At 42.8% G+C, this 15,268-nt stretch overlaps 1 protein-coding gene across 1 annotated transcript; it reads right to left on the reverse strand.

The window, feature by feature from the left end:
- Positions 1-5,754: 5,754 nt before the first annotated feature.
- Positions 5,755-7,519, reverse strand: ankrd34bb (ankyrin repeat domain 34Bb). The gene is made up of 2 exons (XM_030723688.1): positions 7,317-7,519; positions 5,755-7,237 (listed from the first exon to the last, which is right to left on the reverse strand). The coding sequence occupies exons 1-2, from the start codon at positions 7,517-7,519 to the stop codon at positions 5,755-5,757; spliced, it is 1,686 nt and encodes a 561-aa protein (XP_030579548.1).
- Between the last annotated feature and the right edge of the window lie 7,749 nt (positions 7,520-15,268).

Raw genomic sequence — 15,268 nt, forward strand, 5'->3', positions numbered from 1 at the left:
TCACACTGAGACAGGTTGTTTTTGAGATATTGCACAAATGAAAGAAGGCAGTCCTACTGGTCAAAAATGACACCAAGATTGCTCCCAATGTTACTGAAGGGAGAGGTAATGTCATCCAGGGTAAGTATTTGGTTAGACACTGTGTTTCTAAGATTTGTGAGGCCAAGTAAAATAACTTCAGTTTTATCTGAAGGAAGCAGGAAATTAGAGGTCATTCAGATCTTTATGTCTTTAAGACATTCCTGAAGTTTAACTAATTGATGTGTCATCTGGCTTCATGGATAGATAAAGGTATCATCTGCATAACAATGAAAATTTATGCAATGTTTTCTAATAATACTGCCTAAGGGAAGCATGTATAGTGTAAATAGAATTGGCCCTAGCACAAAACCCCATGGAACTCCATAATTAAGCTTTGTTTGTGAAGAAGACTCGTCCATTTACATGAACAACTTGGAGTCTATTAGATAAATATGATTCAAACCACTGCAGTGCAGTACCTTTAATACCCATGGAATGCTTTAATCTCTGTAATAAAATGTTATGGTCAACAGTATCAAAAGCTGCACTGAGGTCCAACAGGACAAGCACAGAGATGAGTCCACTGTCAGAGGCTCTAAGAAGATCATCTGTAACCTTCACAAATGCTGTTTTTGCACTGTGATGAATTCTGAAACCTGACCAAAACTCTTCAAATAAACCATTTTTCTGCAGAAGATATAGTTTAACAACTACTCTTTCAAGAATTTTTTGAGAGAAAAGTAAGGTTGAGATTGGCCTATAATTAGCTAAGACAGCTGGGTCAGTGATGGCTTTTTAAGTAGAGGTTTAATTACAGCCACCTTGAAGGTCTGTGGTACATAGCCAACTAATAAAGACTGATTGATCATTTTTAAGATTGAAGCATCAATAATTGGAAAGACTTCTTTGAACAGTCTAGTAGGAATGGGATCTAACAAACATGTTGCTGGTTTGGAGGAAGTAACTATTGAAGTTAACTCCGAAAGACCAACTGGAGCAAAAGAGTCTAAACAAATACCAGCAGTGCTGAAAGCAGCCGAACATGAAGATAAGTCTTTGAGATGGTTATGAATATTTTTTCTCTAATTTCTCTAATTTTATTTGTAAAGAAATCCATGAAGCCACTACTAGTTAAAGTGAAAGGAATACTCAGCCGGGCTACAGTGCTGAAAAGAAACCTGGGGTTGTTCTTATTTTCTTCAATTAATGATGAGTAGTAAGATGTCCTAGCTTTACGGAGGGCTTTTTTATAGAACACAAAACTCTTTTTCCAGGATAAATGAGCATCTTCTAATTTAGTGAGACACCATTCCCTCTCCAGCTTGCAGGTTATCTGCTTTAAGTTGTGCGTTTGTGAATTATACCACGGAGTCAGGCACTTCTGATTTGAGGCTTTCCTTTTCAGAGGAGCCACAGTATCCAAAGTTGTACGCAGTGAGAATATAAAACTATTGACGAGATAATCTACCTCACTGGGAGCAGAGTTTAGGCAGCTGCTCTGTACTGTTTTGACACATGTCACTGAAGAGCATAATAATGAAGGAATTAGATCCTTAAACTTAGTTACAGCACTTTCAGAAAGACTTCTACTGAAATAAAACTTATTCCCCACTGCTGTGTAATCCATTAAAGTAAATGTAAATGTTACTAAGAAATGATCAGACAGGAGGGGGCTTTCAGGGAATTCTTTTAGGTTTTCAGTTTCTATGCCATATGTCAGGACAAGATCCAGAGTATGATTAAAGTGGTGGGTGGGCTCCTTTACACTTTGAGAGACGCCAATTGAATCTAATAATAGATTAAATGCAGTGTTGAGGCTGTCATTTTCAGCATCTACATGGACGTTAAAATCACCTACTACAATTATTTTATCTGAAGTGAGCACTAAATCAGATAAAAAGTCTGAGAAATCAGACAGAAACTCTGAGTAAGGACCAGGTGGATGATAGATAATAACAAATAACAAATTTGAATTTCCCAATTAGGGTGGACAACACTAAGAGTCAGAGTTTCAAAAGAATTAAAACCCACGGGAAATGAGTCCGACTTATGGCAGGCAATACGGACCAAGCTCTCGCTGCGGTTGTACGGGGACTGAATGGCACGCAACAACAGGCCAAACACCCCATACTCCCACAGCACCCCCCACAGGATACCCCGAGGGACGTGGTCGAATGCATTCTCCAAGTCCACAAAACACATGTAGACTGGATGGGCAAATTCCAACACACACTCGAATATCCTTGAGAGGGTGAAGAGCTGGTCCAGCATTCTGTGACCAGGATGGAACCCGCATTGTTCCTCTTGAATATGAAGTTCGACTAATGGACGGACCCTCCTTTCCAGCACCCTGGCATAGACCTTTCGGGGAGGCTGAGGAGTGTAATCCCTCAACAGTTGGAACACACCCTCCAGTCTCCCTTCTTAAAGATGGGGCCCACCACCCCAGTCTGCCAATCCAGAGACACCGCCCTAGATCTCCACGCGATTTTGCAGAAGCATGTCAACCAAGACAGCCCTACAACATCCAGAGCCTTCAAGACCTCAGGGTGAATTTTAATCCATCCCAGGGGCCCTGCCACCAAGGAGCTGTTTAACCACCTCAGTGACCTCACCTCCAGTGATGGGGGACTATGCTTCCACTACAGAAGGTGTCTCCTCAAAGTATTCCTTCCACCGCCTGACTATAGCCTCAGTTGAAGTCAGCAGTGTCCCACCTGCACTATGGACCATGTGAGTAGAGCACCTCTTTCCCCTCCTGACTCACCTGATGGTTTGCCAGAATCACTTCGAGGCCATCGATGGCCTCACCAAACTCAACCCACACCCAAGTTTTTGCTTTTGCCATCACCCGAGCCATTCCACCAGATGGGTAGAATGGTCCTGTTCAGCGGCCAGGCGAGTGCTGCTGAACAGTGATGCTTCTACTTCACAGTTTCTCTCAGATATGCACAAATGATCCATCAACACTCGTACAGGTTGTAATCCATGGGGTCCACTGCGTGGTCACATCCTACTGTCGTGTACCATTGTGGCACGCAGGTTTGAGGATCCCAAAGTAGGACTCGAGAGACACAGGCTGAACTTTTCTTTCAGCTTTTATTAGCTGGGAAACACAAGATGGAGCTGGATGGGGCCAACAGAACAAATTACTAAACTCATTTGAGCAGACAGAGGGCAGTACACACAGTGACCAGGAAGCGACAACAAGGATGTGACAGAGAACTAAGGGAAATTCAGAAATTCAGGCAATCAGGGAAACGGGACACACCAGGGAGCACAGCTGAACAGAATTTGACTAACAAGACAAAGGAAGCTGAACTGAATACAGAGCACAAGATACAATGGACTGTCAAAATAAAATAGAAAGCAAAAAACAGAAAATACCGTTGTCCTAGACCCAACACCATTACAGCTTCAGAATTCCATTCTCTTCTGACATTCAATCTGTGGTTCATTCATCTTCATCCCTTCGATTTCCAGCTTCAAACTCACAGTCCTGTCTGTCACTCTCTTCACCTCCACAACACTATTCATATACTCTTCCTTCAAGATTACCCATACTCCATTCCTCTTCTTGAATCCACCACCAATGATCTTGGTCTTGCTTCCCTTCTACCTGGTCTCGTGCATGCACAATATATCTACCTTCTTTCTCTCGATCATATCAACCAACTCTCTCCCTTTACCACTCATAATCCCTACATTTATTGTCCATATTCTCACCTCCACACTCCTTGCCCCTCTCCCTTTCCACTGTCTTTGGCCAACAGTAGCACACTTTCCACCAGCACCCTGCTAGCCAACAGCACCAGAGGCAGTCTTTGTTAACCCAGGCTCCAACTGATCCTATTCTTTATGATCTGCATGTTTTCTTTGGCACAGGTTATATGATGGACGCCCTTCCTGACACAACCCTCCCCAGTTATTTGGGCTTGGGACTGGCATTAATAATACACTGTCTTATGAGTTGAGCTGAGTGAGTTAAGTTGTGAATCAAGTAAATACTTGTAGTAATTAGTTCTTGATTATCATTAAACCCATCTAATACCTTCTTTATGATGAACTCTGAGTGGCCATTCATTACTGATTACTCCAATATTAGTTGGTGGTGGCTGTAGCTCAGGAGGTAGAACAGGTCATCTACTAATCTATAAGGTTGGTGGTCCAATCCCTGGCTTTGAGTGCTCAAAGTAGAGTAGAAAAGTGCTATAAAAAATCAGTCCATTTCCATTTAGTTGCTCTTTACGTTATTATACTAAGGAGCTCTTCTGTAGTTCCTCCACACTGATGGAGTATTACCAACCTTTTATTTGTGCCTTTATGTAATACTCTCTTACTTTTCTTACTCTTGTTTGTGTGTCACTCCAGAGTGAATTATCATCAGAGGCTCAGACTGATGATAAAATGAATAACTAAAGCCTGTATACAATAAGCCAGAAATATGCAGATGTAACAAAGTCTCACTGCAGTAACTGCAGAAAGTCACAATTTTTATCTATTATCGATTCATGTTATTTGATATGAGGTTTTATTTCCTGTACTTAGAGACAAGGCAGTATCACATATAGTGGTATTTCAAATTTACAGATGACAAATGCATTACGAGGCAAGCTGGGTGGTGTGATACAAATTAAAGATTTTGATCCAAGAGACTAGGGTTCCAACACCATGCAGGACTACATTTTAGACTTTTCTTTGCTTTATTTTTACACTTAAGTTTTGTATTTCATTTTCTTTCACTGTTTGGTTTTAGGCAATAAAACTACTTTGTTAGCTTTAGAAAAAGATCATGGTTTGGGTTAATATAGACCCTTTCATGAGGGTCCCTTTGCTAGACAGCTGCATTTCCAAGGTTGCCAGTTTTGCCAGGAGGTCCGTGAAAAGACAGTCTTGGAAAAAAATATGGTGCAGGTGCAAATTTATTTTAAATTTAAATTTAAATTTGACGGTCAGAGGAGAAGACATCTGGAAAAACATGCTCCCCATATAGAGGGTTTAACCATCTCCACATACAACTCATATGTATTTATGTAGTCATGTGACCCAAAACCCATATTTGATAAAATACAATTAAAACAAAATCATCTCAATGACAACTTAGCAACTCAAACAAATAAGTTGGGCCTTATGCCTAGAATTATTTTGGAACATCTGAGGCCTTCTTCACATCTGGCATTAAATATGACTTCAAGTGAACTGTTCTAAACACAGATGTGAATGCACCCCAGACACACTGAAACCCAATCACTTAGACCACATTCAGAGCCAGCCTGGGGCACATGGCTACATTCTTTAGCTTTTGTAGAGAAAAATTATATATGCATGTTTTTGCACATCAGTCAGGTAAGTGGAAAAAAATTACAGTGCCTGGTGTAAACATGCTTACAGCATTTACTGGATGAGCCAAGATGATCCCAGTGTTAATGAACAGGACCTGACAATATTTAAAGGCATTCTTTCTTTTATCAGGAGATGAGAATGCAAAGTGTTACGCCAAAGTAGCACATTTTATTCTTTATAATTATTGTTTCCAAACTGTCCTCATAGCTAGTATGATGTGAAATTTATCTTTAAAAGGATACATCAACACAATGCTGAGGACATCTAAACTAATTAGTTTTAAAGAACATATGAATTGACAATTAGAGATGCTGTTATAGCTATAATACTGGTGTTTATGTTGCACATAAAGCACATGCATTTTCCTCCTAACTGATGCAACATATTTTTCTAGTGGCCAAAAGTTTCCTCAAAGTTGGCAAGTTGCTTTATCTGCTCACTCTGCATTGAGTGACGTCTCCACAACATTTTCTTAGCTTTCAGATCCCTGGGGAAAACATGTGCACAGGGTAGAATAGATTTTGAGCCTGTAAGAACACCATTCAATGTCTTGTTACTTCCACTCAAAGGGTAGGAAGAGCTAGAGTTAACACCAATATCTGGTATAGGAATGTGAGGATTCAGACGAGGCAGGTATCCAGGGCGCGTGTGGGCAATGTGATCCAGAAGAAGAGCCCCTGACCCTCTTCGCTCCAGTCCTGTAGCACCTCGCCTCTGAACAGAGCTCTCCAAGGACTCCCTGGATCCTGACAGATTGGAGGATCTGCTGTTGGCTAGCTTGTGTCTTTCTGCTCCTGATCCAGTGCCACTACTGCTCTTTGAGGTTCTATCTCGGCTGCCAAATTGCTGTAACTGAGAGTCAGAACTGTAGTGGTCGATACCAATGTTCCGCCGACGCACCACATTTTGCAAACTGGAAACACTCAGCTGTCTAAGACAGTCAGATGAATCTTCATCCACAGGTCTGAATTCATGGGAAAAGGCAAGACTGTCTTGAAGCAAGTTCGGGTGTGAAGCAGAATACAATGAACTTGCAGCACTGTCATATGACATCTTTCTACCAAAGCCTCTTCTTACACCAACTGCCCTGTTTTCACTACCTGACATGTTCTCTAGTGCTTTCATGAGTCCTGTTGCATCTTTAACGTCAATGCTGTGGTGCCGTGAAACACCTGGAGGTCTTCCTTTTGCTCTGAAGGACAGCTCTTCCGTGGGAGTAATTTCCACTGGTTCCTCAGTCAGAGAGGTGGCCTGACTCTGCTGGAGCAATAGGGAAGGACTTTTGGACCACTGTTCCGAGTGTAGCCGATGGAGGTTAAGTCGCTTATCCACACCAGGAACACGTAAAGGACTAGGATGCTGGATTGGTGAACCTGGTTGAGATGTTACCAGGCTATGCCCTAAGCTTAAATACTGGGAATCCTTGAGGCCAAGAAGGGGGCTGCCAGGTTGAGGAGAGGCAGTTGCTGAAGAGCCCTGAGGAGGAGTTCGTAGCTGGGCCTCACGTGATGACATGCAACAAGATGCTTGCATGTAATGCACACGGTCCTCAAGGTCAGGAGATGGGGGAACATTGAGGTACTGCTTTGTCATCTGATGGCCAGAAGGCAGTTTGTTGGTGGTGATGATGATAACTTCCTTACCCTTGGCTTTACAGGCATCTAAGAGGACACGGAGGATGTCGCTGTTGCCTGAATTGACTGCATAAACTAATGCAGATAAGCCTGCGTGGTCCTCCAGAGTTGGATCAGCTCCGCTGCTAAGAAGAAGCGACAGAATTTCAGCTCCCGTTTGTTCAATGCAAGCATGCATAAGAGCTGTTTTCCCCATCTTATCTTGGATGTTTGGATCAGCACCATTTTCCAGAAGATACCTTGTAGGAACAAAGAGTACATTCATTGTACCAGATATATAGAAGATAGTAATCGTCAATAAAAAAGAATAAAACTCACCGAACCATCTTGTGCTTGGGTACACTCTGTGAATCTGTATGGCGTGTCTTGCAAGCTACCATGAGTGGCGTCTCACCATGCTCATTACTCTCATTAATGTAAGCTCCTCCTTCCAGGAGCAGCCGAGTCAGACGTAGCCGACACAAATACACAGCCTTCAACAGGGAATTGCCCTCTGTTCGAACTTCTGTTGACTCATCCATTGTGAGGAGCTTTGATGAAGGATCACCGCTTCAATGATTTAAGGTGTGCACAAAGAAAACCCCTGCAACAAAGTAAGAAGTTTTTAGGTGTCCATAAAGTGAGCAGCTGTTGGAGGCTTTATAGTATAGGTCCTCAAATGAAGATTCAGCGCTGTTATTAATGGTTACTAATGGTTCTACTAAATACGGAGTAAAGGTTCTGAATACTTAGGTGATATTTCAGTTTTTTCTTTTTTGATAAATTTGAAAAAGACCCCAGGTGTGGAACTCTGTGATGCAATGTAATCCAGACCTCAAAGGTCTGCAGTACCAGCCCTGGTCAACTATAGGCTTGTAATGTAAAGTGTACTACTCTGTGAAAGAATGTGTTAAAACAAGAATTTATCATTATGTTTCTTAAAGTAAAATTGCAACACATATTTCAGGATTTTGTGAAATCATTAAATCCCCAGTCGAAACAAAGTCCAAAAAAGAAAGACTGCTCTGCGGTCTGGCCAATCAAAATCTGAAATTCCTTTTGGAAATCTTGCATGTCACGTGTATTTATTTGGCTTTGCCAACTTTTTTTTTTTTTTTTTTTTTTTTTAATGTGCTACAGGGATTGAATTTAAAATGGGTATATATCTTATTTTTAAAAAAATCATATTTCTTTATTTTAATATTTAATATATTGTCTATGTACTTTTTCAGTACTTACAGGCTTTACAGTAAATGACTTGCAAATTGCTGCATTCTGTACTTAATTTAATAAAACAGCTTTGTTTGGAATCAGTGTTGTAGGTTTATGTAATAGGTGTGTTAATGAAACCTGTAAGCAGGTAGTACATGTACTCACCTTTGCACTCTTACCCATAGTATTAATGTGAGTGTATGTATGTTAGAATACTTGTGAGTTATGGCATGCTGTCAAGTGTACTGTGTCTTTCATCCAATGCATCCAATGCTGAGGTAGGGTTCGGCCCACTCATGACCTTGAACAGGCTAGACGCATTGGAAAACTGATGGGCGTCAGCATAGAAAAATTTGACTACCAAAATAAAAGACTGTAAAGCAATCACACAGTTAAAGGGCAGAAGTTCTCCCTGCTCATTCCTCCTTCTAGCTTCAGATATAAGAAAACATCATCTAGTGGACTGTCTGTATTCTCTCATCTAGAGCCTATTGAGTGTGCATGGCCTTGCATTTCTCTCCTCCAAGTATATCAAACTGTGACCAATGACAGTTTAACTGTGTAGGTGTGTGTGTTTGCCTAGAAAGCATGTGTGGAAATACAGCTGAAGATCAAATATAGAATAAAGAAAGGAAAGTGTTGTAACACACGTTTCAGTGTGGACACTGGCACTGTCATGTATTTCACTTCATAGGTGCAGCTTGGCAACACTTTTTTAACCACATTTATCGCTGATGAGCAGTTTACATTTTGACTTTTGACATTTTGACATTCTGCGTTGGGCATCTGTGTAATAGTTGGGTTTCCTGTTTTATGCATAACTGGCTTGGATTTTAGGGTGACACTCTATTTATTTATTTATTTTTTTACAGTATTGGCATATGCAGATGTGCTTTTCTTTCTTTTTTTTTAAATATATTTTTTTTTTATAATCCACCACTTTTTATCGCAGCGATTTTGTAGTCCAAGTTCAGTTATGCCAAAGTTGCAGGTAGACGAGTCAGAATGTTCAGTTGTTGGGTGTATTAACCCACACAATTCCTTACATCGCCCCCCGGCATCAGAGCCTCTTCGAAGTGCCTGTTTCTCTGCCAGTAGATAATCGTATCGTTGCTATCAAACTACAAAAATGGCTGAATGGGGTAGAGTGGAAAGCTACGCGACCTGGAGGGGTGCGGGGCGTGAAATTCACATTTAGAGAGACCACACCAAAACAAGCTGGTCTAAGATTTGCCTCAGAAAAGGGGCAAAAGAGGGGTCTGTGGAGCTACAATAATGAGGAATTCAGACCAAAGCACTGCAGTTCTACTTTATATAGACCACAAGTGAATGATTTATATATGAAAAGGAAGGATTTAAAAGCATGATATGTGCCCTTTAAAAAGCAATCGCTTGAGTCAGCTGTCTTTTAACTAATTATAGGGCTCCAACCTTCCTGTTTTTTTCAAAAAAAAAACTTGAATGAGTAGTTGTAAAACAGTTAACTGAACATCTCCAGAGGAATGGTTTATTTGAAGAGTTTCAGTCACAGTACAGAAACATCATTAGTGAAGGTTGCAAATGATCTTCTCTGTGAATTGTGGTAGGGGGTTTGTGTGACCCAGTGATCCCAAGAACTATGTTGTCCAGAGGTTTTTGCCATCTGGTAAGGACTCCCAAAGCAAATTGGTACTGGGTGATGGTGCCAGACAAAGAGTGAGCAACCCTATGAGGTATCAAGGGAACAGATTACCCTGCCCGGGATAGGATTACTGGGCCCCACCCTGGAGTCAGGCATAGGGGTTGGGTGCAGTGTGTGTTGGGTGGTGGCCAAGGGCGGAGGCCCTGAGGTACCAATTGCCAGCTATTAAGGCTGGCTACTGGGACGTGGAATTTTACCTCTCTGATGGGGAAGGAGCCTGAACTTCTGCGTGAGGTTGCGAGATCCTGGCTAGATATAGTTGGGCTCACCTCAACATGTGGCCTGGGCTCTGGAACCAGTCTCCTGGAGAAGGGATGGACTCTGTTCCAGTCTGGAATTGCCCTCAGTGAGAGGTGGCGAGCTGGGGTGGGTATCTTTGTATCCCCTCGGCTTGCTGCACGCACATTGGAGTTTTCACCAGTGGACAAGAGGCTGGCTTCATTGCACGTTCAGACAGGGAAAGGGTCCTTACTGTTGTTTATGCACCAAATGACAAATCAGAGTACTGGAGTCACTGGGTGGGGCGCTCAAGGGTGCACCATCCAGTCACTTTGTTGTCCTACTGTCATTCAACGCTCACGTGGGCAATGACAGTGAGACCTGGAGGTGCGTAATTGGGAGGAACGGCCTGCCTTATCTGAACCTAAGTGATGTTTTGTTATTGGACTTCTGTGCAAAACAAAGTTTGTCCATAACGAGCACCATGTTTGAACATTAGGATCTCCATAAGTGCTTTGAGTGCTCATATCTGAGTAGAAAAGCGCTATATAAGAACTAGTCCATTTACCATTTACCATAAGTGCACATGGCACCAGGATACCCTAGATCGGAGGTTGATTTAGTTACAGCTATCTGAATGAATGAATGAATGAATGAATGAATGAATGAATGAATGAATGAATGAATGAATGAAGTTTTATTGCCATGTGGGTGAACAAGTTCACACATTGGAAATTGCAGTTACAGAACACCATCCAAATACACAAACACAACACACATAGGGGGATATGTGTCCTCGGGTCATGCAGCCGTTTACTTGCGGCGCTACCTTTGGCAGGAGGAGAAAACAACACATCATGGGGAAGTTAGGTTAAAAAAAAAGTCATCTGGTACAGTGCTCAAAAGAGCACTATACCAGGGTCCAAAAAAAACCACCTTAGCAAAGCATTTGCACATGTAAAGCAAGGACAGCGGCGGTAGGTGAGGTCAGGTCAGGAGGGGATGCAGACGGAGACGAGAGGTGGGGGCATTGTGGAGCCAGATGCCAGGTTCCAGCCAAAACAGTTTGCTGATAGTGGTGGAATTTCATCAGCGGCCGTGATACACCAGACCCAGCTTCACAAGTCACAACGCGGAGTGGGGGAGAGAGCAGCCGCACACAGTGCCCTGGAGAGAGATATGGTTGCCAACCCAAGGCCGGCAGGGGAGCCGAATTCCTGATAACAAATGTTGTTTTGGAACAGGCTGCTTGTTTTTCCAACAGCCTTCAGTCTTACTGGGAAACCATTCAAAAATCCAATATTCCAAATTCGTTGATTGCCGTCCTCACTGTGCAGAACCGAACTATATCTCCTGATCTAACCCCTCTCGCCTGCGAGCTCGCTAATCTTGCGGCTCAGGTCCACCAGGCTTTGAGTCTGAGTTTGTACGGCTCTGCTCAGCCCCTCCACCTGGGTCGGCAGCCTCTGCAGATGTCGAACCGCCGTCCAGATTTTCTTAATTTGCCAGTAAAGCAGGTATCCACCGAGCCCAAACAGAGAGGATACTGCTACCAAAAAGCCGAATATGTAGGCGTCTTCCACGTCTTCCACTCCAAGGGCCGAGAAGCACACAGGTCTCCACGAGCTCCAAGAGTCGATGACGTATCCAACCGGGTCTGTTCCACTCGGACACGCAGGCTCCCCTGTCCCGGATCTCATAGTGGAAAAAATTCGATCAATGATGGAGAATGCCCAGTTTGCCAGATCCATGGTTCAATCTTGTTCTTATTCGGACAGTGTGTAAAAGACGCTCTCACAGCAAGCAGCAAGCGGAGAGATGGGGAGGGCAGGGAGAGAGAGATAGTGCGACCGTCTCCGACAAGAGCAGGAAGAGAAGATCTGCAGCTATATGTTCTGGACACTCAGGTGAAGAGAGGAGCTAAGCTCTCAGCTGATTACCACCTGGTTGTGACTTGGATCGGGTGGGTGGGGAGGATGCTGGAAAGTCTTGGTGCACCTAAACGTATAGTGACGGTGCATGGGGAACACCTGGCAGAGGCCCAGTTCACGAGCTCTTCAACTCCTACCTCCAGCAGAACTTCAACAGTATTCTGCAGGAGGCTGAGGATATCAAATCAGAATGAAGCATGTTCTGCAACTTCATTGTTGAGGTTGCTGCATGGAGCTGCAGCTGCAAGGTGGTTGATTCAATTCAATTCAATTCAATTCAATTCAATTCAATTCAATTCAATTCAATTCAATTCAATTCAATTCAATTCTATTCTATTCTATTCTATTTATATATATATTGTTCATTCTTTAAATTGTTTCAGTTTGGATGTTATGGGATCATAAATAAATATTGTTGAGGTTGCTGCATGGAGCTGCAGCTGCAAGGTGGTTGATTCAATTCAATTCAATTCAATTCAATTCAATTCTATTCTATTCTATTCTATTTATATAGCGCCAAATCACAACAAACAGTCGCCTCAAGGCGCTTTGTATTGTGGGTAAAGACCCTACAATAATACAGAGAAAACCCAACAGTCAAAACGACCCCCTATGAGCAGCACTTGGTGACAGTGGGAAGGAAAAACTCCCTTTTAACAGGAAGAAACCTCCAGCAGAACCAGGCTCAGGGAGGGGTAGTCATCTGCCGCGACCAGTTGATGCTTCTCATGGCGGTAATCCCCAGTCCAGATGGTGAACACCAGAGGTGAAGGGAGCCATCAAGGTGAAGGAGTCCTTTCGGGCTGACAAGGGGGATGACTCACTGGGGGTGAGGTCATTGAGGTGGTTAAATAACTTCTTGGTGGCAGGGCCCCTGGGGTGGATAAGATTCACGAGTTCCTCTCTGAATGTTGTAGGGCTGTCTTGGTTGGCATGCCGCTGCAATGTCACATGGAGATCTGGGGCGATGCCACTGGATTGGCAGACTGGGGTGGTGGTCCCCATCTTTAGGGGGTGGAGGGTGTGCTCCAACTATTGGGGTATCATATTCCGCCAGTGCTGCCTTTTGGTCAATCTATTTCCCCACCCTCACCTATGGTATATGGTAAATGGACTAGTTCTTATATAGCGCTTTTCTACTCAGATATGAGCACTCAAAGCGCTTACACAACACGTTCACATTTACCCCATGCACACGCATTCATACAAGCACTTCCATGATTAATTAATTAAGCTAAGTGCTTTAATCGTCTAACATTCACTCACATTCATACTCCGACGGAACGGTCGGAGAGCAACTTGGGGTTAAGTATCTTGCCCAAGGATACATTGGCACGCAGCCTGCAGTAGCAAGGAATTGAACCACTGACCTTCCAATCAGTAGGTGACCTGCTCTACCTACTGAGCTACAGCCACCCCACTACCCAAAACTCATGACCTATGGTCATGTGTTTTGGGTAGTGACCGAAGATCTTCGGTAGTGACCGAAGATCTTGTTCTTTCGGTAGTGACCGAAAGAACAAGATCGAGGATACAAGTGGCATGATTGGGCTTCCACCAAAGGGTGGCTGACCTCTCCCTTAGGATGATAGTGAGGAGGGAAGTCATTTGGGAGGAGCTCAAAGTAGAGCCGCTACTCCACCATATTGAAAGGAGCCAGTTGAGGTGGTTTGGGCATCTGACTACAATGCCTCCTGAGCACCTGAGGTGTTCCAGATATGTCCTACCGGGACCTAAGTGCAGCGTCCCATCCAATACTGTTGACCATAATATTTGATTACAGAGATTAGATCATGCTGTAGGTATTAACGGTACTGCACTGCACTGTTTTGAATCATAGCTATCTAATAGACTCCAGTTTGTTCATACACTGAGGTTGATTATGGAGTTCCACAGGGTTCTGTGCTAGGACCAATTCTATTTACTCTACATGCTTCCCTTAGGCAGTATTATTAGAAAGCATTGCACACATTTTCATTGCTATGGAGATGACACCCAGCTTCATCTATCCACGAAGTCAGATGGCACACATCAATTAATTAAACTGCAGGAATTTCTTGAGGACATAAAGGCTTAGATGACCTCTAGTATCCTGCTTCTAAATTCAGATAAAGCTGAAGTTATTGTACTTGGCCCTGCAAATCTTAGAAACACCGTATCTAACCAGATACTTAATCTGGATGACATTTGGCCTCCAAACATTGTAGGGAATCTTGGAGCCATTTTTGACCCGGATATGTCCTTCAATGCACATTTTAAACAAATATGTAGGACTGCTTTTTTGCATTTGTGCAATATCTCTGAAATTGGAAACATTCTGTCTCAGTGTGATGCTGATAAGCTAATTTATACATTTACTTCCAGGCTGGACTGTAGTAATTCATTACTATAAGGTTGTCCTAAAAGCTCCCTGAAAAGCCTTCAACCTTCAGCTGATTCAAAATGCTGCAGCTGGAGTACTGACAGGGACTAGAAAGAGAGAGTATATTTCTCCCATTTTGGCTTCTCTTCATTGGCTCCCTGTTAAATCTAGAATTTAATTTAAAATCCTTCTCCTCACATACAATAATCAGGCCCCATCTTATCTTAAAGACCTCATAGTACTGTATCACCCCAATAGATCACTTCACTCTCAGACTGTTGACTTACTTGTGGTTCATAGGATATTTAAAAGTAGAATGGGAGGCAGAGCCTTTAGCTTTCAGGCCCCTCTTCTGTGGAATTAAAATCAGTTCAGTTCAATTTTATTTATATAGTGCCAAATCCCAACAAACAGTTGTCTAAAGGCACTTTAAATTGTAAAGCAAAAACTATACAATAATTTTTGTGAAAACCCAATGGTCAAAACGAACCCCTATGAGCGAGCACTTGGCGAAAGTGGGAAGGAAAAACTCCCTTTTAACTGGAAGAAAAAACAGCTTTCAGTCTGGATTTGGGAGACAGACACTCTCTCTATTTTTAAGATTAGGCTTAAAACTTTCCTTTTTGATAAAGCTTATAGTTAACGCTGGATCAGGTGATCCTGAACCTTCCCCTAGTCAAGGTGCAATAGGCCTAGGCTGCTGGGGGGTTCCTATGATTTCTTCTTCACTCACCTCTTTTCACTCTTTCTGTTTTTATACACCACTCTGCATTTAATCATTAATTATTATTCATTTCTGGCTCTCTTTCACAGTATGTCTTTTGTCCTGTCTCCCTCCCCTCAGCCCCAACTGGTCGTGGCAGTTGACTGCCCCTCCCCGAGCCTG

This window comes from Archocentrus centrarchus, unplaced genomic scaffold (assembly GCF_007364275.1).
Source record: "Archocentrus centrarchus isolate MPI-CPG fArcCen1 unplaced genomic scaffold, fArcCen1 scaffold_26_ctg1, whole genome shotgun sequence".
Lineage (NCBI taxonomy): Eukaryota > Metazoa > Chordata > Actinopteri > Cichliformes > Cichlidae > Archocentrus > Archocentrus centrarchus.